Consider the following 27,235-nt stretch of genomic DNA (forward strand, 5'->3'; position numbering starts at 1 on the left):
AACCCTTTTTTTTTTTTTTGAGCCGAGTCAGAGAAATCAATATTTTTCTACTAAACTTAAAACCCATATCTCGAAATCTAATGAGCTCATAAGGTCGAGGTCAGCCAGTAATAGACAAAACCGGCGACCTGGTGGAGGAAATCACACGGATTTAGCTATAACATTGATAATAAACACTAATTGACTAGTCTAGCAATATAAGATGATTAAAGCACCAAACATGAGCACCAAGTAGCAACATCAGTCATAAGTCATACACCAATAACCCTAGAGTTTTAATTAAACATATTCATCCGGCTAAAGTAATGCTTTGTAGTGCTCTTTCACCCAGCACCTACTCGAACAGCACCTCGAATCAGGAATCAAAACTTGATCAGCTATAAGTGAGGACTGCATGGAAAAAGAAATATGCAGAATCATTTTACTGGCCACATGTAATGAATTCAAAATAGATGAAAGAAACTAAAAGAGATTCCAACTGAAAGATATTAAGTTACAATCAAGGACAATAAATTTAACTTCCATCCCTGAGAACCTCAAACATCTTTTTCTAGCCTAGCGTCGTTACAATTCTGTTAGAGAAATCAATATCTCCTACCATAAAGTTAGGCATTCCCATGGCAAGTTATTTATTTTATTTCAGCCTAGATTCTATTTCTAAAGCCATAAGCTATTCAATTTATTAGTGAGCATATCGCAACAGGACCCATAATTCAACCAATCTCCATTTGACAACTAAATGTCAAAATTTCATACATTTTTTATTTAGGATATGAAACAACAGAATCCATGTTCCAGCACCATATCACCTTGATTGGGGCATGTATAGAACTCTGCACGCTTTTTAGTGCATACCAAACATATTTAGGTAAACAAATTAGATAAGTTCCATTCCAACATCATCAGTACACAAGGCTCCAGGGAATTCTGCTTGCCAATATGAACCAATGCACCATATCTCTTTCATCTAAAATAAATATGAAGACAAGACCTAAATATACCCCAAACACTCAACTTAAATCTCACACAACAACCCAAGAATGCATATAGCCTTAACACAGTTTCTGAACTCTTTAGATTCAGAACATCTGCTTAAGAATAACATCACCCTTAAGTTCCGATTAAGTCATCAGTAACCCCAAAGTTGAGAAGTTAAAAATTGTTAACATTTGGAGATTACATGCATCCATTCAATAAAAAATAGGAATTAAGAGTCGCAACTACCTGTAGAATCATGAATGAGACCTTGAAGGACTGTGACTATTACCCCTAGGACTCATTGACCGGCTAGGAGCATAATTCCTCTCATCATGAAGACTCCGGCCATTCTCCCTTGGACTTGGGTACCTCCGGTTAGTCCTGTAGTCTCTATAATCACGTGGTGAAGGGGACCGTGAGACAGATCTAGATCGCCTTGGGGAGCGATAATCATCCCTATCCCGATGATCCCTGTTTCAGTGGCAAGAGAAGACTGTCACACCCATCAGATATATTTAAAATGAATACATGTATGGCAATTTTATAGACTAAAAAATAATGACAAAATAATTTATAAGACAACATAAGATATATCCACAATGAATATAAAAAAATGCATTTATATTTGCCACAATAATTAAGCCTCTCCCAATGTCTAAGATCTATAAGACTTCAGAATGAAAGCAAATTCAGCACAACACAATAGATAATCAAAATTGGTAGAGATAACCTGTTTTAAGATGAGAAAGTTTTCTAGTCACATCCTCATTCAAATCTAATTGATCAAAATATGACTTTTACCTTTTCCATTGTTTCAGAACAAATATATAACACTTGGATCCAGACACTGAGAGTTAGGCTCTATTATGTTGTACTGATTGATCAGCATCGGAAAACTTCATAGCTTCTTTGCCACAGCTTTCTAAAACCTCAAATTATGTTTTTTCCTGGACAAAGCCATCACATCTTTCTACTGGTAAAACATTTGAATAGCTTCCCTCTTTGAAGATGGTTTCTTTCTTTGGCCAACTATATGCTCTTCCTATATTCTTTCTTAACTGGATAGTATATGCAAAACAAGACATCAAACTTAACAATTTCTTATTATAAAACACTTGGCTTATATGAAAAAGAAACAGATAAGGTACACATGTGATACTAATCATTTCTCACACCAAGTTTAGCTAGCCAGTTCATTCACTAGTAGCAACCCTCACTAACCAAAGGTCAAAGAATAAGAAAAAGCCCATGCAACTGGTAGACAATAGTTGGTGAAGGTGTGATATGGATAATCTTATGATGTTTTCCATGACTTTATGATCTTTCTCTTTTAATCTCTAAAATCCAGAGCCTTTAAAGTCTCCCTTTTCACTCTACTATCTGCATAAACAAGGTCACCAGCAAATATTATTCATATTCATCATAACACAAGACATTTACTCTAAGGGGAGAAAAACCTTCACAATATTTTCAAACAGTCATAAGGAAGGTCATCATGTAGAAGGCTTGGATGTAATTAGATTATTATCATTAGTGCTAAACCGACAGGATTCCCCAATCTTCTACCAAGAAGGAAAGGTTTCAATTTCAAAGCCAAAATTAATTCCTCATTTGCTTGGAAATCACTAACCCAATATGCCACTGAAGTATATACGCTTAATAATGACAACTGTCATAAAAATTTGATGGATTTAGCACCACTAACAAATCAACATCAGTCATAAAGTAACGTAACACAATTAACAAGGAGAGTGAAATAAACAAAATATTCCAAGACCAATCACTTCTTTCCAGCTAGAAAGAAGTATCAATATCATCATTGCTAGCTGTAAGAAAAGTAAGTATACGAAAACATAAGCCATGATTGATATGCCACTCTCATCATCCGCCAAGGTTGACATTCAATACAAAAGACATTTTTTTGCACATTAAAGCAGTAGTATCCCAAACAATTAATAAAAACCCCACAAGATGTCTGATGATGTTTATAGTGTATGATCCCAACAAAGAATGAATGAAACCAGTTGATCAGTCATTTTACATAAAAATAATAATAATAATAATAAGAATCCATATCTATGCATTAGATGTAGAGGTTAAAACTCTTAAGTCTTCACATAGATAAATTCAATACCTTGAGCTATGCCTTGGTGAAGGTGAATGAGAGTAAGCTGGAAACAAGACATAAACAATGGTTTAGCACAAAAATCAGTAGTAAAAAAGTCTGTCACTGTCATGAACAGTTTCAAATATGAAACAAGACAAGCTTGAACTTGATTGTCTCAAAAAGTTCAAACAAGCAAAAAAAGTTAAACTTACAATGATATCGGCGTCTTGGGGACCTCGGTGGTGTCCTCCTATGGCTTCCTCCATGTCGACTATTTTAAAAGAAGAATAAAAGGAAAATATGGAAAAAAAAAATTGGAATAAATAATAACTTGATGCGATCAAATTTTCTTCAGGCAGGTTTAGATAGTTGAAAGGTAGAGTTCAAAAAGGAAAACAAAGACAAGCACTTTCTTCAGTCATACCTTACACGGGAACTCATACGCATCTCTTGAGGAGTTTTCCTATTCTCCTCAGCAAAGACAATTTTTATCTCCCGTCCACCAATGAGAGTGTGATTCAACCGTTGCTTTGCTTCAGCTGCATCTTCTCCATAGCGGAACTTCACAAATCCAAAACCTCGTGGCTCCCTGTGAATTCAATGCACACAATGCAACAACATGAATTCAAATACATTATGAACACTTAAAATCAAATGATTGACTATTAAAGATGAAAAAAAACATTTGAATGAACTATTTTTTCAAATAATAAATAATCAAAGAAACTATATATATATATGTTCTATCATTTGAAGGACTTCTAAAGCAGTGACCAGCTGTTATCAGCCTTTCTAGTGCAAAATCAATAAAAGAATTACTTCATGATTTTCATAACGAATATTTAGAAGCACTAGAGTAATATGCAAAATAAAACATAACACAAAATCCAAAATCTGAAACAAACGTCAACGAGCAACAAAAGCTAAAGCATACCCAGTATAGTAATTTTTAGGAAGATACACATCCTTCACTGGACCGTATCTCTCAAACGGAATCCTAAGATCCTCCGGCCTGCACGGTAAAATGAAACTATGAACTACTTAACAAAAAACATGTAGATTCCCACTAACAGCTCGCAAAGCATTTTCCTCGTCTTCTTTTACGTATTAGATTCAAAAAACTTTGACATAATTCAACAATTAACCAATAACATAAAATCACAAATTAACAAACAAAAAGTTAGGCAGAGTTGATAACATCCGAACTAAAAGAGCTTATAGAGACCTGGCGTCGAGAGGGAGGTTGCGCACAAGCAAACCCGAAGGAGCAGGTGAGCGGCGGTCGCCGTAAGACCTACGCGGCTCATCGTCGTAGCGCCTTCTACCACGTGCACGAGGGCTCCTACTACGGCGGCGGGGGCTGTAGCTCCGGCTACGACTCCTGTACCCAGCCATAACCACTTCAATTTGGGAAAAAACAACAAAAATCTAAAAACCCTAACCCTAAAGGAGAGAAAGAGTGAGGGATTTTTCGAAATTTTGGAGGGAGAGAGAAGTAACGCCGAAGAAGGGACAGGTAAAGCAATATTGCCAGCCTCACTGTCACTGACTCCTAGTAATTACCAATTTAGCAGCATTTTGTGTACACCCGTTTTCAAAAGCAATTTAAGGTAAAAATCTTACTAAAGGTTCCGGTTTGAGGGGTGTTTGTTTGATTTTGATATACTTTATTTAAAAAATTAAAAAATTATTTTAAAAATAAATTATTTTAAAAATTATTAAATATAAATTATTATTATATTTATTAAAAATTGATATATATAAATAATTATTGTATTGGATTAAAATTAATAAAAAATATTAATATATTATTTTATTTAAATGTATTTGAATATAATTATTTTAAAATATTTTTTCATATTATTTTTTATATTAATTGAAAATAAAATTATTTTTACTATTAAAAAAATTAATAAATAAATATATCATTTTAATAAAATCAAAATTATATTAATAATCTTTTAATATCTCAAATGAAAATGATAATTAAATTATTTTACATATTACCTGTTATATCATCATTGATAATAAAAAATTATCAGAATCTTTTATTACATATAAATAAAACAAAATAATATAAATAATAAAAAATATATTAACAGAATAATGTTTAATTTCCCTCAACCAAATGCCCCCTTAAAGTATTTAAAGGATAAGAATTAAAAGTTGACATTTATTTACAATCAAAACACACTTTTTCGATGACGAATGTTATATGGACATATATTTTTTATACATAATAGTATATATATGATATAGTACTATATGATTTAATATTATTTTATCTTTAATTTAAAATTATTCAATCACATGATGATACATCATCTATATATTTAAATTATATACTAAAAATATGTATATATAATTTTATTATTTTCGACCTTATTTAAAATTTTCATTTGATTTTTATATAAATCTACCAGTCATCATATTCATGCTATGGTTTTGTCCTAATTGTATTTTCCAATTTAAGTCAACATTATTTAACTATTAGTTTGTAGATTGAATCATCTAAGTTAATCCAAACCGTCAGATTAGTGGTTTGAAGAATGTTCAAGTTTTAATCATTGTGTTTTTGGTTTAATCAATAGACTTTGATTAGAAGACAAAGATTTTTCAAGTTCCAGCAAGAAAATATGGCTAATATATGAAGAAAAATATTGGTCAAAAAGGGGTGTCAATCGGATTAGGCCGAAAAAAGTATATCTAGAGGGTTAACCAAAAGGGAGTGTCGATCCAATTCAACCATTTTTTGTTTACAGTATTGGCACAATTTTAGTAGATTATGATGTTTTAGCTAGATTTAACCAAATTCCGACAATATTTAATATGATGTTTAGCCAATTTCATATGAATCGTCGAAGCTCAACCACCTAATTTGGTCGTTAATGTCTAATTTCAAAATTAACAATTGGCCAATTTGGTTTTATTTAAATAAATCGTTAATGTTTAGTTTTAATATCAATGATTAACCTCAACTAACAATGTCTTAACACTAGACCTTTGAAAATTGGCCAAAGGACTATTTCCCACCCAAAATATGCACATTTTTCAAGTTTCCCCCCATGAACTTTGAAAATCTCATTTACCCACCCACAGACTGTTAAAATTAACTGAATTTGTTAGTTATATCATTCCCCCCCCCCCCCTCTCAACCATAAAAACTAATCATTTCACTTCAACCCAAGTTTTAAAAAACAACATTTTCCTCGTAGGGTTTCCAATTTTCAGATTCAATTTTTCAGTGTTGTTTCTTCCTCTCCGATAACCTTCAGGCGATGTCTTTTCCTCTCTAATGGGGTCTCTTTCTGGTGGCTCTCCTGGGAGTGGTCGTCGATAAAAAGGAAGAGGCATCGCCTAAAGGTCATCGGAGAGAAAGAAATGACGTCAAAAAATTGAATATGAAAATTAGAAACCTTAAGGGGGAAATATTGTTTTTTAAAACTTGGGTTAGGATGATATTATTAGTTTTTAAGGTTTAGAGAGAAAACAAAATCAAATTTAGATTTATTTTTAATAATACAGATAAAATAATGATTTTACCTTTAAAATCGTTAATTTTAACCGTCAATTGATGGATAAATAAGATTTTTAAAGTTAATAGGGAAAATTTTGGATAAATAACATACCTGGGGTGGAAAATAGTCCTTTGGCCTTGAAAATGTACAAAACCCTTGTGTAGCCATTAATAAATAGTTATCCAAATAAATGATCACGAATGTAGTATTATTAAAGTTTGTTTTATCGATATATTATTATTTAATCATATTGTTAGATTAACCATTCAAGTATATTAATAATTTTATATTAAACACACAATAATTAAATACTAATTACTTAATGATCCAACAAAATGGAAACAAAATGAAGTGAATATAATGATCCTTGAAATGAGAAGTGCTTATGTTATGCTATTAGATGCAAAAGGGTTTTGCTATAAATATTTGTTAACAGTGTACAATTTCAATAAAACTATATGTATATATTTTTAGTATACAATTTATATATATAGATGATGTGATACCATGTGATTGAATAATTTTAAATTAAAGATAAAATGACATCCAATCATATGATAACACATCATCTATATACACTAATTATGTATCAAAAGTATGTATATATAATATTACTATTTTTTTTTACACCCAATCAAATCTATTTAAAATCACAAATCCACTCAAAACTCATTAATTTGTTTATCAATAAAAAAAAAAATTAGCCAAGAAACTCCACCTATGTTAATTGAATAAGTAAACTTTGAGACATAGTGATTGAACTCATAATTAGGGCTAGACCTTAACTAAGTTAGTTCAGACTCAAAAGTCGACTCGATTTGATTCGAATTTGTTTACTTTAAATATGAGTTGAGTTGAAGTTAAGAGGCTCAATTCATTTTAAAATCAAATTGAACTCGAGTTATAGAGAGTTTAATTCGATTTAGCTTGCGAGCTTGATTGATGACTTGAATTGATTTGAACTTAACTTATAACTTGATTTGAATTATGTTAAATAATTATTAAACGACGTTGTTTTGTTAATAAATTACAAATTTAAGTTATATATCCAAACTATAAATTTAAGTCAAACTTAAATCGAATTCGAACTAAATTTGAATCATCCTTAATATTGGCTAACAAATTCAAGTTAAACTCGAGTTAAAAAATATTTAAGTTCGATTCGATTTGTATCCACTCATAACCACAATCACTCTCTTGAAAAAAAACAAATTTCAAATCTATGCACTTGTCATTTACGGAAAAAAAAAAAAAAAAAAGAAACATGAAAATAGCAGCTTTAAATCACTTGGCTGTAATAGATGTCTTGTTGATGTTTTGCATAAAAACAAAATTTAATATTTTAAGAAGGTTATAAATATTTAAATTTCCACATTATTTTGTAAAGAAAAATGTATAATAATTTATACATATAATATTATTTAAACTATTAATTTCTTTTAGTGGCATAATTCGGGATATTAATTAAAATAGGTAAAAAAATTTCCGCTTATACCTTTTTAGGCAAACACACAGTAGTTTTACTTTTATAAGCAAATTTTTTTATAACTCCAAAAATACCCTCCCAGCCCTGTAGCTGTAGGCACTGGAAGGAAGGTGTGGTGCACGCGGTGCGTACGCAGTGCGTGCGGTGTGCGGTGCGTGCCAGTGTGCAGTGCGTACAGAGTGCGCGCACCCTCATATAATATATATAATTAACTGCATGCACACTTTCTTTTATATATATATATATATATATATATTATATATATATATATATATATATATATATATATATATATATATTATATATTAAATAATATAATATAATAAATAAATATATATTAAATATTATAATATTTAATATAATATATATAAATAATAATAATAATAATTTTTAAATATATATTATATATAATATTATAATATAATAAATATATATTATATTATTATATATATTTAAAAATTATTATTATTATTTATATATATTATATTAAATATTATAATATTTAATATATTTTTTAAATATTATATTATATTATTTAATATATATATATAAGAAAGGGTGCGCGCACTGTGCGCACCCCCACACTCTGTTTTATATATATATATATATATATATATATAAGGGTATGCACACTCTACACGCACCGCACGTACTGCTCGCACTCCTCACGCACCGCGCGCACTGCGCGCACTCCGCACGCACCGCGCGCACCACACCTTCCTTCCAGTGCCTACAGCTACAGGGCTGGAAGGGTATTTTTTGAGTTATAAAAAAATTTGCTTATAAAAGTAAAACCACTGTGTGTTTGCCTAAAAAAGTATAAGCGGAAATTTTTTTGCCTATTTTAATTAATATCCCGCATAATTCGTGCATTTCACAATTTCTACTTTGTGCTGTAAAAAAATAATTAATGACAACATCAACTAGTAATAGAGGGGGACACTGTCATTATATTAAACTTTGGGGTGGACATGACCATTCAAATTAAGATGATTAAAAGGTTATGATGTAGCCCCAATTTATTTTTCAAAAAATGCTTAAAACATTTTTATTGTTATAGCATTTTAAAATAATTTCATTCCGAGCCACTGCAAATATTATCTGTATATGATTGAATAATTTTAAATAAAAGGTAAATTAATATTTAATTATATAATAATATATTATTATTTATAATAATAACAATTTTTAATTATTTAATTATATAATAATTTATTATTATTTATATTAAAAAAAATTATGTATGAAGCATTTCGATATTATTGGGCAATAACGCATCCAAACGCCAATGATGAATGTCCCACAGCGTCGCTTCACATTTCAAAAGATCCACAATTATTGGGGGCTTACTGTCGTCACCCCATTCAAACATCATGTTTTGACAAAGATCCCTCACCCGCCAATTCCACGCGCAACCCCCACCAAACCAACGCGTGCAGCCGGTAGCTGGCAGCGTAATCGAATTCCATGTCGCCACCTTAAACTCATTTTTTCCCCCATTTAAAAAAATTACGATAAATTACATTTTCCCTAACTGACCAAGACGACTTATCCACCCCATAATCATAAATAACAATTTTTATTTAAAAATTAAACTTTTTTTTAAAATATTGATGTTATAAAAATAAAATAGTTACCATTAAATATTTTTAAAAAATTAAAAATAACTCTTTTACAACTTTTCACGTCAAAGTAAAATTATTAAAATTTGAAAATTTATAATTTAATTAATGTAATTGATTAGAGACTCTGCCTTTCTAAATATTTTTTTTTAGTTTACTTTTTGGTCCCAATATTGGTTGAGTTTCGGGTGCTAAACAATTCTGAACAACGCAACCTAGTGTACTACGTCTTTAATGCTTAATTAAGGGAAAAGTACTATTTCCCACCCATGTTTTAGGTCTATCTCAAACTCATACCCACAAAAGATGAAAATCCAGTTTTCCCACCCATGACCAAACTGTCGTCCAATTTCTCAGTTAGGGGCAGGGGTAAAATCGATATTTTACTATTTAAAACCTTAAAACTTTAAAATTTCACCATTTTCCCCCTCCAGGTTTTAAAAACTGACAACTAAACCCATCCTCAAAGTTTAAAAAGTTTAGATTTCACCCTTAGGGTTTACTTCATTCTCCGGCCACCACCGACGGCTGACGCATTCCATCGATTTCGCATCTCCGACTACAAAGGACGACAAAGAACGACCCTTCATTGCCTAGATCTGGACGATAAAGTGTCGTCTAAATCTGGAAGAGCAGACCAAGGACGATACTTCGTCGTCGTGTCAGGACAACTCGACGAGCGACGAAGGACAACGAAGTGTTGTCCTTCATCTTTTGGGTGGAGCGACCTCTTCGTCGTATCGTGTGACGAAGAGATCTCTGTCTCTTTGTCGCATCGTGCAATGAAGAGATCTCTATCTCTTCGTCGCACCGTGCGACGAGGACATGAAGATCTTTTCGTCGCACCATGCGACAAGGAGATGAAGATCTCTTCGTCACACCACCGTCGTCGCATCAGGAGAAGGAGGAGGCTGGTGACGACGTCGAAAGATGAAATTGAAGAATGGAGGTGAAACTGCTATTTTTGAAAGTTATGGGGGACGACTGCGTTTTAAAAAATATGAAAACCCTAGGTTTGAGGGTGAAAATGTTAGTTTTCAAAGTTTAAAAACTTTGGTTAAAGATGAAATGTTAGTTTCTAAAACTTAAGGGGGGTGAAAAGTAATGACTTTGTAACTTTTTAATATAAACGGTAAAATATCGATTTTGCCCCTGTCCTTAACTAAGAAATTGGATGATAATTTGGTCATGGGTAAAAAAAATGGATTTTCATCTCCCGTGGATATGAGTTTGAGAAAGGCCTAAAACATGAGTGGGAAATAGTCCTTTTCCCTTTAATTAATGTTGTTAAAAATGTATTTTATTTTCTGTTATTAAATATAATGAAGAACATTTAAAATTATTTTATTGTAGTAAAACTTAATTTTAATTAGAATTAAAGTGCATTATAATTATTTATTTATAGTTTTACAAAATTGGTATTAATTAAAAATATTACAAAATTATTTTTTTCTTGCATCGTAGTTTTCTAAAATTTGAAATTTTTAAAAGTAAAAGTAAAATCGTTATTTTACTACTAAATTCTAAAACAAAAAAAAAAATTATATCATTTTTCTCTCTTGGTTTGAAAAAATAATAATTTTTTTGTGAAATTAAATTTTAAAAAATTCACTTTTTTTCCATTTCTAAGTTTCATTTTCGGTGATTTAGAGAATCTAACCACCGATCTTTTCTGACGAAAAATAACCTTTCATCATCCAAATTTGAATGATAAATATCATTTTTTGTGATGGTGGATGATCGTCCTTTATAGTTGAATCTAGAAGATGAGTAGAAAATGTTGTTTATCCGTAAGAATGATAGTAGCCAAAGAAAGAAAACAAACCCCAGGGGTGAAATGTTAACTTTTCAAATTTTGAGAAATAGTTGAAGTATTAGTTTTTAAAATCTAAGAAGGAAAATGATATTAATTTTTAGAGTTTAATAGTAAAATAACGATTTTATTTTTACTCATAACTAAAAATTCCAAAAAAATTTAACCTATAAATAAATGTTTAGATTTTTGAAATGTTATGAATGAGTTTCATATTATGTTAAAACTTGGATGGAAAATAGCCTTTTAACCTATCTAAGATATTTAAAAAAATGTACTAATCTTGATAATATTATAATTTTAAAAGGTAAAACAGGTAAATTGATGTGTTATTTTAATTTTTATTAAAAAATTAAATAGAGTGGAAAAGTGAAAAATGTTTTAAGCTATAAATGGAATGGGTGGGAAAATGTGATTTACACCCAAAGACATTTGGGCAGGAGAAATTAAAAAATATTTTGATAATTTATTTTTTATTAATATTATTTTTTTAGTTTATAAATAATAAAAAATTTTAATAATATTTTATTATCAATAGTAATATAGTAGATAATATAAAGATTAGATAATTTAATTATTATTTTTATTTTAAATATTAAAAAATTAGTAAGATATTCTTCATTTTATTATAAATATATTCTTATTTATTAATTTTTTAAAGATAAATATACTATAATTTTTTATTAATATAATAAATAATATAAAAAATATTTTAAAATAATTATACTTAAATATATTAAAATAAAATAAAATATTATTATTGTTATTTTATTATCTTTAATTAAATATAACAATTATTTATATATATTTATTTTTATCGAATTTTATTAAATATAATAATAATAATTATTAAAATAATTTATTTTTAAATTTATATTTTAATTTTAATAATAAAATATTTCTTAAATTAATATTAAGAAAATTGGACCCAGCACCACCTAACGAGGCTAACAACCGCTGCCATTCACCCACTTTCAAGCGACTCTTACATTTTTTTTCTTTATTTTTTTGTTGTTGTTAATATTATTATTACTTTCGTAAGTTTCAACTCCAAGAGAGATGGAACCGCACGCCGTTGAACGCTCGAGATTTCCAGAGATGGAACCGCACGTGACGGAGGAGGAGCTGTCGACTTCTGCGCTGTGGGACTGGAGTGATCTCCTTGACTTCGCCACAGATGATTGCTTCGATCTTCCTGTAGTCGCCGATCAAATCGAGTTAAATCCTGAACCGGAACCTCAACCAGAGCCGCTGGTTTTGTCTTCGAATAAGGTGAGGAAACGGGACCCAAGGTTGACTTGCTCAAATTTTTTAGCTGGTCGGATCCCTTGCGCGTGTCCGGAGGTTGACGAGTTCCTTGCGGAGGAGGAAGCGACTCTGCCTGGGAAGAAGCGTGTGCGGACGGTGCGGAGCGGTTCGGGCCAGGCTAGGTGTCAGGTGCCAGGTTGTGGGGTGGATATTAGTGAACTTAAAGGTTATCATAGAAGGCATAGGGTTTGTCTTCGGTGTGCAAATGCGAGTGCCGTTTTGCTTGATGGTAAAAGCAAGAGATACTGTCAACAGTGTGGCAAGTAAAGTTCAATCTTCTTCTATTTAAGCTTAATATATTCTTTATTTTTGTTATTTATTATATCTATGCTATGTATTGGTGGTGTAACTGAACTTAAAACAAAAATTCTTTGCATTATTTTTACAGTCAATATCAATTAGGTTTAAATAGACAAACGATTTTATGATTTTGATGACAGTTTCTGCAATTTGTGAATATGTAGAGATCTTGTTGAAATTTATGTATTTTTTTTGGGCTTCTGATTTTGAAAGTCTGGTATTGGTTGCATTGCTATGTTTATAGAGTGAATTGAAATTCGATATCAGGAGCTGATGGTGAAGTTGTGTCTTTGTGATATGAGAGTTGTATCTGTTATTGAGGGTGACTGTTGATTGACCGATTGATAAGCCTTTTCTAATTTGATGGTATGTTTGTGTGGCAATTATACTGCAGGTTTCATTTATTATCAGATTTTGATGAAGGTAAAAGAAGTTGCAGGAGAAAATTGGAGAGACACAACAATCTACGGCGAAGAAAATCTGTCGAATCTAAAATTGCTATGGACAATGAACCTTCAGGAGCAACCCAGAGTGAAGATCTTGGCTGTGACAGTGAATTAGGAAAAGGTAATATAAATTCGAAGCTATGCAGCTAGTTACAAATAATCGCTTCTTTGGAATTTTTTTTTTCCTGATAATAATCAAGGAATGACATGGTTATACTTTCTTCCTTTGAAAATACCATACTGATATAAATTATCATAATGCAGATAGTATTTGCTTGAGTAGCCAGATAACTGATCAAGAACCTTTTCTTGAGTCTGAAGATGGCCATGTTTCCACTCTTCACTCAGGACCTAATTCCCAGAATGTTAACAGTGATAGTGGAGTGTCTTTCGCTCCTTCTGGTGAAATCCAAACTGATGGAGGAAAAGATGACTCTAAAGGGCACTCGCCTTCCTATGATGACAATAAGAGTGGTTATTCCTCCTTGGTGGGTCTCTGCTGATTGCTGTACTTAAATATTGCCTCCTTAGTTTCGCCAATGTGAGGAGCTGTGTTTATATGTACTAATTTGTGCATGATTATAGTGTCCAACAGGTAGAATATCGTTCAAGCTATATGATTGGAATCCTGCAGAGTTTCCTAGAAGACTACGACACCAAGTACTTTAAAGAATTATTAATGCAGTTTAGTACTGAAAGGAAAATAAAGGTTCTTGCACCGTATGTATTAGGAATTGTTAACATGTGGATATATGTATTTGCAGATATTCCAATGGTTGGCCAGCATGCCACTTGAGTTGGAAGGGTATATTCGCCCTGGATGTACAATCTTGACTGTATTTATTGCCATGCCAACGATAATGTGGGTGAAGGTAATGGTTTGTTTAGATGCTTGACAGTCAGCTCCTCTTAGGATTGTAATGAAGTTAACCTTCTGGACCATAATATTTCTGTCATATGATTTATTGATTTATTTATAGTTTGGGCAATGCTCGTTATCATCTATTGGAATGGCACTTTGCTCCAGAAGTGTAAAATGTCCTGTTGCTTATATTTTATATCACCTTGTTGGGTACAAGTGAATCAAGAAAGGCATGAATCAATCATTTTTTTTTTTTAATCTTCCGGGTATAGTAGGAGTGAGAAAGTCATTTATATTGTTATTGATTAAGAAATATTCCTCTATCTGCTGTGCTGAATTTGGTAATGCCTGTCCATATCATTCAGGAAAATACTGCCCTATTTTATCTGAAACTAACCTTCTTGTTAACAAGGAGGTGTTTTCAGCAGTTCAAGGGGGCAGTACCTTCATGAGATTGAGTATAGTTTTTGTTTTAATAAATGACAAAACTAACCACAAGGGTTCTTTCTCGTTCTTTTCTTTTGGAAAAATGAAGCCTATTATCTCCGGAGCTCTTAAGATCTCCCTTCATGTAATTGATTCTCTAATTTGATGGTTATATTCCAATCTGCTTGGTAGGAATTGAAAACCAAAAGAAGTTCTAAATTCCTTCAATTGATAGGAAGATGAAAATCTGAAGAAAAATGTTTTCCCACCAGACCTGCATTTAAAATTTTTATTTTTCCTAGAAACATAGATAAGTGGTTGAAGAAATTATTTGCAAAAGAGTTTTCTTTGCATTCCACTATCTTTCCAGTCTCTTTCTTTTCTTAGAATTAAATAAGCAAAAAGGAAATACTTTCCTTTTGCTCCATCTTGCAAACAGGATCTTTTTGTATTGATATTATGATGTATAGTGCACTCATCTAAACTTAAAATGAATATATGTATGTAGTGTTTTTGTTGCAATTTAATATTATTTTCTTATAATCGTTGTGTGTTCTTTTGGGAGCATCATCTTTATGAGCATATTATTTACTTATGTTGAAGTTTCTAGTTTCTTGCTTGTTAACCTTATGAAGTTGAATGGTTTTTACTGAAAGTTTCATAGTTTGATACAACTTTGTTTTGCATTAAGCAGTTATATGAAGATCCTGTAACATATCTGCATGACTTTGTTGTTACACCTGGAAGGATGCTATCTGGAAGAGGCAGTGTCCTTGTTCATCTGAATGACATGATTTTCCACATTAAAGGTAAAATGATAATGCACAAAATTTCTAATGTGTATAACAATCTTCTTTTTTACTTTTGTCCTTCCTTTAAATGTGTTATTCCAATTCTTGTCTATAGCAATTATGGATTTACTGTTATTGCTAAGAGAATCATCTCTTTATTTGTCACATGGTCTCAGAATTCTACTTCCTGCCTCTGGTCTCTGATTGTTCCATTAGAACACACTTTGAATTCTTAAATATTTTAAAACTTCTTATTATGATCCCCTTTGATGGATGCAGATGGAAATTCTGTGATGAAAGTCAATGTAGAGGTTAAGGCCCCAAGGCTTCACTATGTCCATCCTACATTTTTTGAGGCTGGCAAGCCCATGGAGTTTATTGCTTGTGGAAGTGATTTGCTTCAACCCAAACTTCGGTATGGCATTGTTATCTTCAAAAAAATGTGTGCACTTCGGTATCATTTAGGTTGTATTTTTGTTGATTGGTCATAGTTTTGTCAACTACTTGGTTTTGAACTATGTCCTTAATTTAGCAATCTTTATTTTGTTATTCAAATTTCTTAAATAATTTTTCTTTGGTAATTTTTGGGCATTACAGGTGTGGTGATGTTGAGTTTTGTCATCCATTATCAATATCTAACAGTATTACATTTGCTATATCTGTAATAATAGTCTGTCATCACACACTTTAAGCACTACACATGAAACGTCTTGAATCATAACTCCCTTGATTTGGAGTTGGTTGACTAGATCTTTACTGCATAGTTTTATATTATGCTTCAGTTGTTTCTGTCAACGAACCTTGGACTATATAAAGACCTTATAGAGATGGTCATGATTGCAGGTTTTTAATATCTTTTGCTGGAAAGTATCTGCCTTATGACTGTCATGTTGCATCTTTGCATGGTCTAAGTGAAGGGAACCCTCGTGCTTTTGACCACCAGTTGTACAAGATATATGTACCTCACACTGAACCAGATCATTTTGGTCCTGCATTTATTGAGGTATGTATTGTACAAAGTCTTACCACAAAAAGAATTTAAAAAAAACAACTTTACTGTTTTTGGAAGCTGGATGATTTTGTAAATATGTAAAATTATGCAACTTCTGGTTGTCAGACTTAAACTTGTATCGTTCTGAGATTATATCCAGTGGCAGAGCCAGGAAATTATTCTAGAGGGGCCCTGGTTATATCCAAGGTCATGCCCTGATTTGCATAGCCTTAGGTCTAGTTTATACTGTCCATACATGTTTGTTATTTTTTCAGGAGAAATTTTATGGCATTAAATTGATCTACAGCTTGTTTGATAGTTTCTGCATGCTTTTATGCTTTAGCAGTGTGATGTGGATTGCCACTATTTAGCATAATCATGTACCTTTTGGTCTCATGTTAGTATCTGTTCCATATATTTTTTTCTGATAAGAAATTATGAAAGTTTTATTAATAAAAGGAGCTACACAAGAGTGAACAAGCATTCAACTAAAGAAGGACAAACTTCGAAAAAGAAGAGAAAATTATTCATAATGTACTCCAAAAAGCCCAGAAAAGGCAATCATAAACAAATAAAAAAAAAAAAACCGCAATGAAAACTTCACATACCTAAAGCTCCATCCCAGATTAAGTGAATGAAAAAAATACAAATAATCTCAAAATTATTCTATTTTTTGATACCAACGGAAAGTTAAAATTGAAATTTTATCCCACAAAACAGAAGTCTTCCTCTTTTCCAACGCATAAATGCTTCTATTCAATCTGTCTTTATAAAACTGATCAAATAAGGGATAACTACTTCTAGCTTGGTATGGGAAAGAAATTCAGGTTTACTTTTAGATATAGATTTCCATGGACTTTGTGATTTGATATGGAATCTTTTTTCATATGATTACTTTTTTGCATTGAGTGATTTGGTTGCATCTCTGCCTCCTTAATTTGATGGTGATGGTTGTGGTCTTACAGTTCGGTATGCATCCTGAATTTACTTGTACAATCACATCTTGAATTGAATCATTTCTTCTGCAATGAAGAATTTATTTTTTTACTCAAATCAGTGTGAATTATCGAGCATGACAATGGTGTCTGACTTATAACCATAAATTTTTCCCCACAAATTTTCTTTTTGTAGGTTGAGAATCAGTCTGGCTTATCAAACTTCATACCTGTACTCATTGGGGACAAAGAAATTTGTTGTGAAATGAAGATATTACAGGATAGATATGAAGCTTTTCACTTTCCTGAGAGAGCTCCATCCGTGGCTAATGGTTCTCTTCCTGATTTGTGTGAGGTTTCTACATTCAGGCAAACAGCTTTCACTGAACTTGTTTTAGACATAGCATGGTTATTGAAGATACCGGCATCAGAAAGCTTTCAACAGTTTATGTCCTCTTCACAAGTTCAGAGATTTAATTCTTTGTTTAAGTTCCTGTTAAACTATGAGTCAACTGCCATTGTGGAGAAAGTGTCACAAAATTTGAAGATTTTAATGGATAACATGGAGTTGAACAGAGCGGTCAAGGTTGCCAGTGACTCTGATTTGAGGCTACTGCTTGTGTATATGGATAACGTGAGAGATATTCTTCATCATAAACTTCAGAAAAATGGAGATGTAATTCCTCACTCTGGAAACATTGTAACAGAAAAGAGTCATTGTTCTGAAAGCTGCTCCACAAGCAATGTGCTTGTTTCCATTACCAATCAGGTGAGGACTTTACAATAATGTAATTCAATGTTTCTGACACCATGTACTGCTCTGGCCTTGGTTGATCATATGCTCTGCAATTTACAGGATTTAGAGAAAGCACTGAACGGTAAGGTTGGAGCAATGGTGGCTTCAAATGCTGGGGGCGAAATTGTTCCACTTTTGAGCACAGAGGTTGTCATGAATGTGAGCCTTGCCAAAGAATGGCGGAGGAAATCATGTGGTGGCTTCTCAAGTTCTCGGTCGACTATATTTGTGGTCGCAGTTACTGCTGTTTGTTTTGGAATATGTGTGGTCCTCCTCCACCCTCATAAGGTTAGTGATTTTGCAGTATCTATACGCCGATCTTTGTTTGGCAGTCTTTAGACATTAAAAAGGTAGCCGAACCAAACAATTACTATCACCTGTTTATCTTATCAGTGCATATATGTAATGTAAACCATATTTGATGAGATAAAATCAAGCTGCCTGAAGCACCAGTAAAGTGCTATTGAGTAGGCTGATTGAGTTGGGGGCTTCATTTTAGAGATTGAGTTCTCCATTCTGATTCAGTTGAAGTGATTCATGGGCTGTACTCAGAATTAGGGTTTGACATAACTTCCTGTATTTCTAAAGATGAACACTGATTTTTCCAGTAGCAGGAAACTGTTTGATGACAAATTTGATTTCTTGGCTTATAAATATGTTGTAGCAGTTGTAATAGCTTTTGATTTCAACTTAGTCTATTGTATGCGATTAGAGGCATATTTATGTTGCTCTTAGTGTGATCCTAAAGATTATTAGGTATAATTATTCTAAAATATTCTTTGTTGCTTTTAGGGTGAGCCTAAAGATTATTGGACATATTTATATTATCTTTGATGACTTTGAATCATACTCCCCTCATTACTATCCTGATATAACCTTGTAATACCATGTTATCTTTAAAATATTTTGTATTTTCTATATTGAGGCATAATAATTTTGTTCTTATTACCACAATTATTTGGAAGTGTCCTGAAACAGCCCCAAATAGATAAATTGCCATTATCTTAAAAATATTTTGTATTTTCTATTTTTACCTTGAAAGCAATTGTGATTATTTGCCTGCGTTTTGCTTGAATTGCACCGGCCAAGTTACAATCTTATCATATTGCACTTGGTTTGGTGCAATTCAGATTGAATCTTGTCAAATTGCATCTTGTTTGCTGCAATTTTGATGATCAGATTGTTTTTTTCTGGGTGCAATTGGCTTGAATCTCGTGGTGCCAACTTTAGTACTAGCTTCAAAATTTTGGAGGCGAAAATGGCTTTTATGTCATTGCAGAGCTAGTTTTCATAAATGAACTATTTCACGCAAAGTAATATTATATGTATAATTAATTTAACAAATTTATTTATATAAATTGGTGTGATAAGATTTCAAAAAAGAAAATGATCTTTCGCATATAGTTTTATTCTTTCACAAAAAAGGGTTAGCAAGAGGTTAGGGGCATTCCCAGTTTATTTAAAACGTAGGCGCACTCCATTTCCAACCATGACCAACTGCAGTCCTACCAAAATTCCATGTGGCTGGATTTGAGCCGAACTAGGTTTTAATACGGTAAAGTTTGCTTTCGACTTATTTTTACGTGGGTTTCACTCATTGTCAGCTTAGGTTCACCGAGTACAGAGAAACACTAATTTGTGTTTGGTTAACTGTTTGATTTAAATTCATGATCGGCTCGTACTTAACTCGGGTTTATATAAACGAGTATTATATAATAATATATTATTAATGTATCTATTTTATATATTTAAAATATATACGCATATAATTTTATTCTAAGCAATTAGTACAATTTACCATATAATGTTTTGGTAGGAGAAAAATAATCCTTTCCTGCAAGAAAATGAAACACCCCTTTTCTAATCTTCCAGTATTAATCAATATTTCAAATTTAGGATGAACATGAATTTAGTGAAAGAATCAATTCACGTTAATAGACAATCAATCCAATTAATCGATGATTAGATTGAATTATTGATTAAATCAATATTAAAATTAATATTAAAAACAAAATTTATCTACTTAATAATTAAATATAAATTTTCCATTAAAACATGCGGTACACGTTTTAGGAGATACATGTTTAAATAAAATACGAAAAGAAAAAATAAAAAATGGTTATATTGGCACGACATGTTAGAATTAGACTTTGCTGCGTAGATTCTGAGTCAGATTGTTCACCTTGCATTGTCGCTAACGATAATAATTGGCTTACCAAATTAATTAATACCAACAAACGTGACTTGAAATTTGAATGATTGGTTGGTTAATTGATAGGGAAATTGGATTCTTTTTCCTACCCTACCAAGTTGCCAAATTGACAGAAAACTTGATTAATCAAGAAATATTGCCAAGTCGGCAGAAAAAGGGAGGGACCTGATTGAAATAATATTAATTGACTTGGTCATTCAACAAATTCAGAATAAATCCGGGGATTGACCATGCCTGCCTATTGAACCCATCTGAATTTTGGAATCAAAGATGGCCGATAACTGGATTCAACACGAAAGCCTTTGAAAAATATTTTGAATGGTAAGTGTAAAAGCTTCAATCTCAAGACTCTTTGATAGGGCTGGATTCGAGCCGAGCCGAGCTCGGCTCGCAGCCAGCTCGGGCTCGGCTCGGCTTGGCTTTTTGAGGGCCGGCTCGAGTTCGGCTCGAGCCGAATTCGGCTCGGCTCGGATTCGGCTCGTTTTCATAACGGCTCGGCTCGGCTCGTTTTTTATATCAAAACGACACCGTTTTTATATATATAAAAATCAAAACGACGCCGTTTTGTATAAAAAAATTTTTAAAAAAATAGCCAACCCGAGCCAGCTCGGGCTCGGCTCGAGCTCGATCGAGCCGAGCTGAGCCCGGCTCGTTTTGGGCTCGAACCGAGCCGAGCCGAGCTTGAGCCCGAGCTGGCTCGGCTCGAATCCAGCCCTACTCTTTGATTTTGAAATTTGTAAATATCGTATTAAGACTAAACTCTGAGATTTTATATATTCGGTGTTGATATAATAAAAAAAATATTTCAAAAAATTAATTAATTTACATTACATAAAAGATATCTTATCCCCTAGGATTATGTCCTCTTCTAATCCCAATTTTCTTTTTTCTTTTTTTTAATTTTTAAATTCTATAAAAGTATTTATAGTTAAAATAACTTCAGGGTTCGGATAAATAATTCAACATTTTTCACATCAATGAATTTTATTAGGGTAAAAGTTCATCTCAGAATAGAATACTAATGCTATTTTCTGATAATAATCACAGTTTTGGATCAAAGATTTAATAGTTTTTAAGAGTAGTCCTATTCTTTGTAGAAGGGTAAATGACATATTCCCACCCAAGTTTCTACCTTAAAACACTTTTTAACCTCTATTTAGTGTAAATAGTATTTTTTTATCCAAAATCAAATTATATTTTAAAAAACTGACAATATAAAGGGGAAAATAATAATTTTATTATTCCTTAATTAAAAAAAATATACAATGACCTTACAAATAAGACCAAAATATTATTAAAATAATAATTTAACTCTTATAAAAGTTTAAAAACTCATAAATAAATTTCTAAAATTCTTTCAAACCTTTGTAGGTTTTAAAAATACTATTATAGACTCTATAGTTTTTAATATGAAATTTACACAAATTAAACCTCTAATTTGTTATATTCAGTTCATTGTCACCGACATTTTAAAACTATTAATAAAAATATTCAAAATTTAAAATTTTTCAAAAATAATCTCAAACTTTTTTTTCAAATTTCCAAACCCTTAAAAATTTCATTAACATTCCTAATATTTTTTTTTTTAAAATTGCAATTTCTCCTAAAAAAGAGATTATATGTTGTTAATACTCCTATCTGCACGAAGAAAGAAAGAAAGAAAGTTGTGAGAGTGAAAAATAAAAATAAGTGGATTCTTTTATAACTTGAAAATAAGTGAGTATACAAATTAATTCTTAAAATCTTTTTAAATTTATGCATATTTTAAAAATATTATTACGAAGTTAATAGTTTGTAATATAATATTTATATCTTTAATTTGTTGCGCTCTATTTAACTTTTTGAAAGAATAATTGATATTTTTTAAACTAGTAAGATAGATATACACAAATTTTAAAATTTTCAAAAACAGTTTTGATTTTTTTTTTTGAATTTATTAGAATCTTTTAAAAAATTTCATAATTATTTATACTATTTTTTAAAATTAATTTATTTTTAAATATATAATTATACAATATTGACATTCTAACCTATGCTATACGTATTAACCAAGTATAATTTTAAGACAACATAATTAACTCTGTAGTTATTGATATTTTATAATATATGATATGTATCTTATAATATGATATGATATAGATAAAAATAAATATGTATAATGAGATATATCATAATTAATATAATATAGTATTTTATGAAATTATATATATTACAGATACATATTAATATATTTTTTAAAAAATAATAATATAATATAAATATGTATAAAAAAATTTAAAATTTTAAAAATACTGATAATATTTTTAAAATAATAATATATCGATTATATTTTATTATTTTATTTTTTAAAAATTAAATCATAAAAGGAAAATAAATAAATTTACAATTCAACATTCATGAATGACTTTTTGTAAGATAATGTTATCTGACACGTCGGTTCTTCGTAATGGCCAGGTAAGTATTAGATTAAAAAAGAATGAAACGCCAAGGAAACTGCATCAAATCTTCCCTGGATTTCTAATTGGGTGGTGCAAGCCAGAAACTTAGCTGTAATGATGATCAGGATAGTGACGGCTTTTTCCCACATGAAAACACACAGTTTTCACCAATCAAACTAAAGCACTATGATTTTTATCTCATTTATACACTACAAGACAAAGTCATTGATAGATATCTTGCCACTTGCTTGGATGATTTCACTGTTTTCATTGATATATAAGCCCCCCTGCTTTCACAGTATTCTCATGTATAGCAAGTGCTTCTTCCCTTTGCTTCTTGGCTGCTCTAACTTATTTGCTTTTTGAGAGAAAGAGAGAGAGAGAGGGATTGCTGATATGGCAATTGGGCAATGTAAGGATGTTGAAAATGGTGACATTGTGAATGGCCTTGAAGATTTAGAAAAGCCATTTATCCAGCCGGGGATAGTTGTGAGGTATGAGGATGATGATGAGAGTGATGAAAGTGGATCTATTTGGATGGTTCTACTTAGCACATTTGTTGCTGTGTGTGGCTCTTTTGAATTCGGCTCATGTGTAAGTATATTATTCTGCAAATAATTTTTTTTCATTATTAATCACAGTAGCTTTCAGAAACACTACTCTTTGTTCCTGGATTAAGCAAAGTTCTTGGTTACTAAGTCTACTTTTCTTTTTCTTTTTTGTTTTTTGGTTAGGAACCAAAAATAAACCAAAAAAAAAAAAAAGGTTTGTTTAGCTTAAGTTATTGTTTTGGCAGGTGGGGTATTCAGCTCCCACTCAGTCTGCTATCAGGGAAGATCTTAATTTATCTCTGGCTGAGGTTGGTTTTGTATATCTCTTCAATCCCTTCCAATGATTGTAAAATATGAAAACTAATTTCAATCAAATTTTAGTTCTCCATGTTTGGTTCTATTTTAACAATTGGCGCAATGCTTGGTGCTATAACAAGTGGCCGAATGGCAGACTTCCTTGGTCGCAAAGGGGTATGTTTGATTTTGTAAATCAGCCACTAAAATTTGTTAATTAAGCTTAGTTTTTCAAATCACAAACTTATTTGTATTTTCTTGGAGACAGGCAATGAGAATGTCAGCTGGTTTTTGCATCACTGGATGGCTAGCTGTTTACTTTTCTCATGTATGCGTGTTATCTGCACATTTTGACTTCTCAGGTTTGTTATCTTCTGTAAACCAACTTGATTCTTTGATTGGTTATAATGCAGGAAGCTTGGTCTCTAGATATGGGGAGGCTTTTCACAGGATACGGAATTGGAGTCTTCTCTTATGTGGTAATTTTCTTATTCTTTTCTTTGTTGCGTACTTAGTAATGATGTGTTCAAATTCTGTCAGATTAAAGAAAGTGGATTAACAGGTTCCAATATATGTAGCTGAAATAGCACCGAGGAGTCTTCGTGGAGGGCTCACAACATTGAATCAGCTCTTGATTGTTACAGGCTCATCAGTGTCCTTCTTAATCGGCACTGTCATATCCTGGAGAATGCTGGCTCTAATTGGTAAAATTCTAAATTTTTATTGTGGGAAGGAACATGTTTGAACTTTAATTCACAAACAAGGAGTTGTATGATTGTTGGGTTTGAATTGAAGGGCTTATTCCATGCATTTTGCTGCTTGTGGGTCTATGCTTTGTGCCAGAGTCACCCAGATGGCTGGTGAGTGTTTGAATATCATAAAGGTTAAAACTTTTGTTTCTCTAGCATTATGCAAATGAAGAGTGTTGTTTGGCATTGCAGGCAAAGGTTGGCCTCCAAAAGGAATTTCAAGTTGCTCTTCGAAAACTTCGTGGCAAAGATGCTGATATTACTCAGGAAGCAACTGAAATCCAAGTATTTACCATAAATGACAGAACATCCATTAAAAGCCTGTAATTTTAAATGTTTTAGAAACCAAGTTTTTGTTTCTCCATAGGTTTACATCCAAACTCTTGAAAGCCTTCCCAAAGCTAGAATGATGGATTTGTTCAACCGCAAATACATCCGTCCTGTGATTGTAAGTAAATCTGCTAAACTTCTTGTGAGATTAACTTTATGCATTGTGGATTTTTCATGGGTTCTTGAACTTTTTAAACTTGTTGATGCTGTAAAGATCGGTGTGGCGTTGATGGTATTTCAACAATTTGTTGGAATCAATGGGGTTGGATTCTATGCTAGTGAAACCTTTGTTCAAGCTGGTAAATCATACTCTCTATACATTATTTTCAGTGTTATTTATTTCTATGCATTCTTGTTGAAACTCAGTTTCACTTTGTAAATTGCAGGGCTCTCTTCAGGAAAAATCGGCACAATCGCTTATGCTTGTGTTCAGGTATTAGATTTTGCCACTGATGACAAGCCTTGATAATTGGAATGATCAGAATTTCACAAATAAACTCAATCTAATCTCAAATGGGCTCACAGGTTCCAATAACCATAATAGGGGCAGTATTAATGGACAAGTCAGGAAGAAGACCACTTATAATGGTAAATACAAATATTGTCATTTCACAGTGTGATTCTTATATTAAGAAAGAGGGGATTTTCATAACCATAAGCTCTGCTAATGCAGGTTTCTGCTTCTGGGATTTTCCTCGGCTGCATTCTAACTGGCAGTTCTTTCTTGCTTAAGGCAAGCATCAAAATCCTCGCTATCTTTTTGAAGATTTTTGTATTGTCCTTTCAGTTTTAGTTTGTTCTAAACTTGTCTCATGATCTTTGCACTCAGGGCCACAATCTATTGCTTGACTTGGTGCCAATATTAGCTGTTGGTGGAGTCCTGGTTAGCTGATTGTTGAAAGAGAGAATTTAATATTTGACATATTTAATTCTTTTCTACTGAATTGAACACTTTCTTATTTTTTTAATGAGTTCAGATCTATATCGCGGCATTTTCACTTGGAATGGGAGCAGTTCCTTGGGTGATAATGTCTGAGGTAAGTTTGATAACCTCTAAATCCCCATAACAAAAGATTTTAAGTTTGGGCAATCCATTCCTGGAAATCAGACTATCCGAAATGCAACATTTGGAATTCTTTAAATCCTGGCCACTTAACACATTCACAATTCTGGCAGATCTTTCCCATAAATATGAAGGGAATAGCAGGAAGCTTGGTAGTGTTGGTGAATTGGTTAGGTGCTTGGGCAGTTTCCTTTACTTTCAATTTCCTCATGAACTGGAGTTCCTCAGGTAAAAACTTTTTTCCAGTTTTGCCCCAGAATCTACATATTGTTTCAGAACTGACTCCATTGCACATATCTATCATCTTTCAGGCACTTTCTTTGTCTATTCTGGATTCTCTGTGATGACCATCTTATTCGTGTCAAAGTTCGTCCCGGAAACGAGGGGAAAGACACTAGAAGAAATCCAGGCATGCATCAACTCATAGACAACAACACAACTGTCGATCAAATGAATATGCATTTGGAGAAAATTTTTGATAGATCGAAACGAGTTTGGCGCAACTTTTTTCTCAGTTGGTTTCAATAATTCAAGGCTGGAACATAGCCAGTGGATGCAAATGATCTGAATTATGTCATGTGCCAACCTCCAGGGGCTCCATTGGAGACTGCAGTAAAGAATAATATAGCAGATTGTATTGTTTCTAATCTTTTAATACCCCCATTGTATTGAATTTTAAGTGTTTTATAAATTTAATTTTTACTTGGGAATTTTCTATAATTAGCAAATTTTCAAACTTCAAAGACAATTTATATAAAAAGCATTATAGAATATTTATGACATTTAATTTTTTTTTTCTCTTAATATTAGAATGAAAAACTTAAAAAATTTTATTTTGTGTCACGTGCAAAAATCTCCCAAGTTCATCAAAATTTTGCTTAATGCAAATAATATGCAACAATAATTTTGGAGGCTGGATGGTATTGATCGTGTGTGCATCAAGAAAAAACTCTCTAAATTGGTCAATACAATAAAATGCCTTATTTTTATTTGAAAGAATATTAAATTGCATCAAATTTCAAATATAACCACGGAAGAATGATAGTTGGATATATTTTTAGTACATCGAATGATATTATTCTATTTTTAATTAAAAATTATTGAATTATAATATTTATATGTTTATATATATATGTGTGTGTATGTATGTCAAAAGACTTATTCTTATTTAAAATACAGTGAAATTTTAAAATTTTTTGAAAATCTAAATATTTATTCA

General features: G+C 31.7%; 3 protein-coding genes across 4 annotated transcripts; 2 read left to right on the forward strand and 1 right to left on the reverse strand.

Annotated features, from left to right (window-relative positions):
* Positions 1 to 150: 150 nt before the first annotated feature.
* Positions 151 to 4,674, reverse strand: LOC123221012 (serine/arginine-rich SC35-like splicing factor SCL28). Its single transcript, XM_044643672.1, has 7 exons — positions 4,311 to 4,674; positions 4,020 to 4,097; positions 3,510 to 3,674; positions 3,298 to 3,356; positions 3,113 to 3,149; positions 1,225 to 1,449; positions 151 to 390 (listed from the first exon to the last, which is right to left on the reverse strand). The coding sequence occupies exons 1-6, from the start codon at positions 4,478 to 4,480 to the stop codon at positions 1,233 to 1,235; spliced, it is 726 nt and encodes a 241-aa protein (XP_044499607.1). The 5' UTR covers positions 4,481 to 4,674; the 3' UTR covers positions 151 to 390; positions 1,225 to 1,232.
* A 7,807-nt stretch (positions 4,675 to 12,481) lies between these two features.
* LOC123221251 (squamosa promoter-binding-like protein 7) lies at positions 12,482 to 19,133 on the forward strand. The gene is made up of 10 exons (XM_044644042.1): positions 12,482 to 13,095; positions 13,527 to 13,699; positions 13,843 to 14,066; positions 14,164 to 14,238; positions 14,343 to 14,450; positions 15,561 to 15,675; positions 15,937 to 16,072; positions 16,501 to 16,660; positions 17,780 to 18,352; positions 18,440 to 19,133. Exons 1-10 carry the CDS (start codon positions 12,584 to 12,586, stop codon positions 18,716 to 18,718), a joined length of 2,355 nt encoding a protein of 784 aa, XP_044499977.1. The 5' UTR covers positions 12,482 to 12,583; the 3' UTR covers positions 18,719 to 19,133.
* A 3,974-nt stretch (positions 19,134 to 23,107) lies between these two features.
* LOC123220369 (sugar transporter ERD6-like 16) lies at positions 23,108 to 26,723 on the forward strand. 2 transcript variants are annotated; one of them, XM_044642570.1, is made up of 17 exons: positions 23,108 to 23,623; positions 23,826 to 23,888; positions 23,962 to 24,051; positions 24,143 to 24,202; positions 24,288 to 24,353; positions 24,437 to 24,578; positions 24,670 to 24,734; positions 24,816 to 24,908; positions 24,991 to 25,071; positions 25,168 to 25,252; positions 25,340 to 25,386; positions 25,479 to 25,541; positions 25,627 to 25,686; positions 25,783 to 25,836; positions 25,931 to 25,990; positions 26,130 to 26,244; positions 26,328 to 26,723. In XM_044642570.1, the coding sequence occupies exons 1-17, from the start codon at positions 23,426 to 23,428 to the stop codon at positions 26,441 to 26,443; spliced, it is 1,458 nt and encodes a 485-aa protein (XP_044498505.1). In that variant the 5' UTR covers positions 23,108 to 23,425; the 3' UTR covers positions 26,444 to 26,723. The 2 variants fall into 2 exon arrangements, with proteins under 2 accessions (XP_044498505.1, XP_044498506.1); XM_044642571.1 differs by having other exon boundaries at positions 23,492 to 23,623; positions 23,764 to 23,888.
* The last annotated feature ends 512 nt before the right edge of the window (positions 26,724 to 27,235 follow it).

This window comes from Mangifera indica, chromosome 7 (assembly GCF_011075055.1).
Source record: "Mangifera indica cultivar Alphonso chromosome 7, CATAS_Mindica_2.1, whole genome shotgun sequence".
In the NCBI taxonomy this organism is placed as follows: domain Eukaryota; kingdom Viridiplantae; phylum Streptophyta; class Magnoliopsida; order Sapindales; family Anacardiaceae; genus Mangifera; species Mangifera indica.

Bases quoted from the DNA above. Each gene is read 5' to 3' on its own strand.
- LOC123221012 (XM_044643672.1), bottom strand. From the start codon at position 4,480: ATGGCTGGGTACAGGAGTCGTAGCCGGAGCTACAGCCCCCGCCGCCGT. The intron at 3,675-4,019 runs GTATGCTTTAGC...TTGAATTCACAG, and splicing joins CCTAAAAATTACTATACTGG to GGAGCCACGAGGTTTTGGAT. The intron at 3,150-3,297 runs GTAAGTTTAACT...TCTTGTTTCCAG, and splicing joins CCCAAGACGCCGATATCATT to CTTACTCTCATTCACCTTCA.
- LOC123220369 (XM_044642570.1), top strand. From the start codon at position 23,426: ATGGCAATTGGGCAATGTAAGGATGTTGAAAATGGTGACATTGTGAAT. The intron at 24,354-24,436 runs GTAATTTTCTTA...GTGGATTAACAG, and splicing joins TTGGAGTCTTCTCTTATGTG to GTTCCAATATATGTAGCTGA. The intron at 25,837-25,930 runs GTTAGCTGATTG...TAATGAGTTCAG, and splicing joins TAGCTGTTGGTGGAGTCCTG to ATCTATATCGCGGCATTTTC.
- LOC123221251 (XM_044644042.1), top strand. From the start codon at position 12,584: ATGGAACCGCACGCCGTTGAACGCTCGAGATTTCCAGAGATGGAACCG. The intron at 13,700-13,842 runs GTAATATAAATT...ATCATAATGCAG, and splicing joins TGACAGTGAATTAGGAAAAG to ATAGTATTTGCTTGAGTAGC. The intron at 14,067-14,163 runs GTGGGTCTCTGC...GCATGATTATAG, and splicing joins AGAGTGGTTATTCCTCCTTG to TGTCCAACAGGTAGAATATC.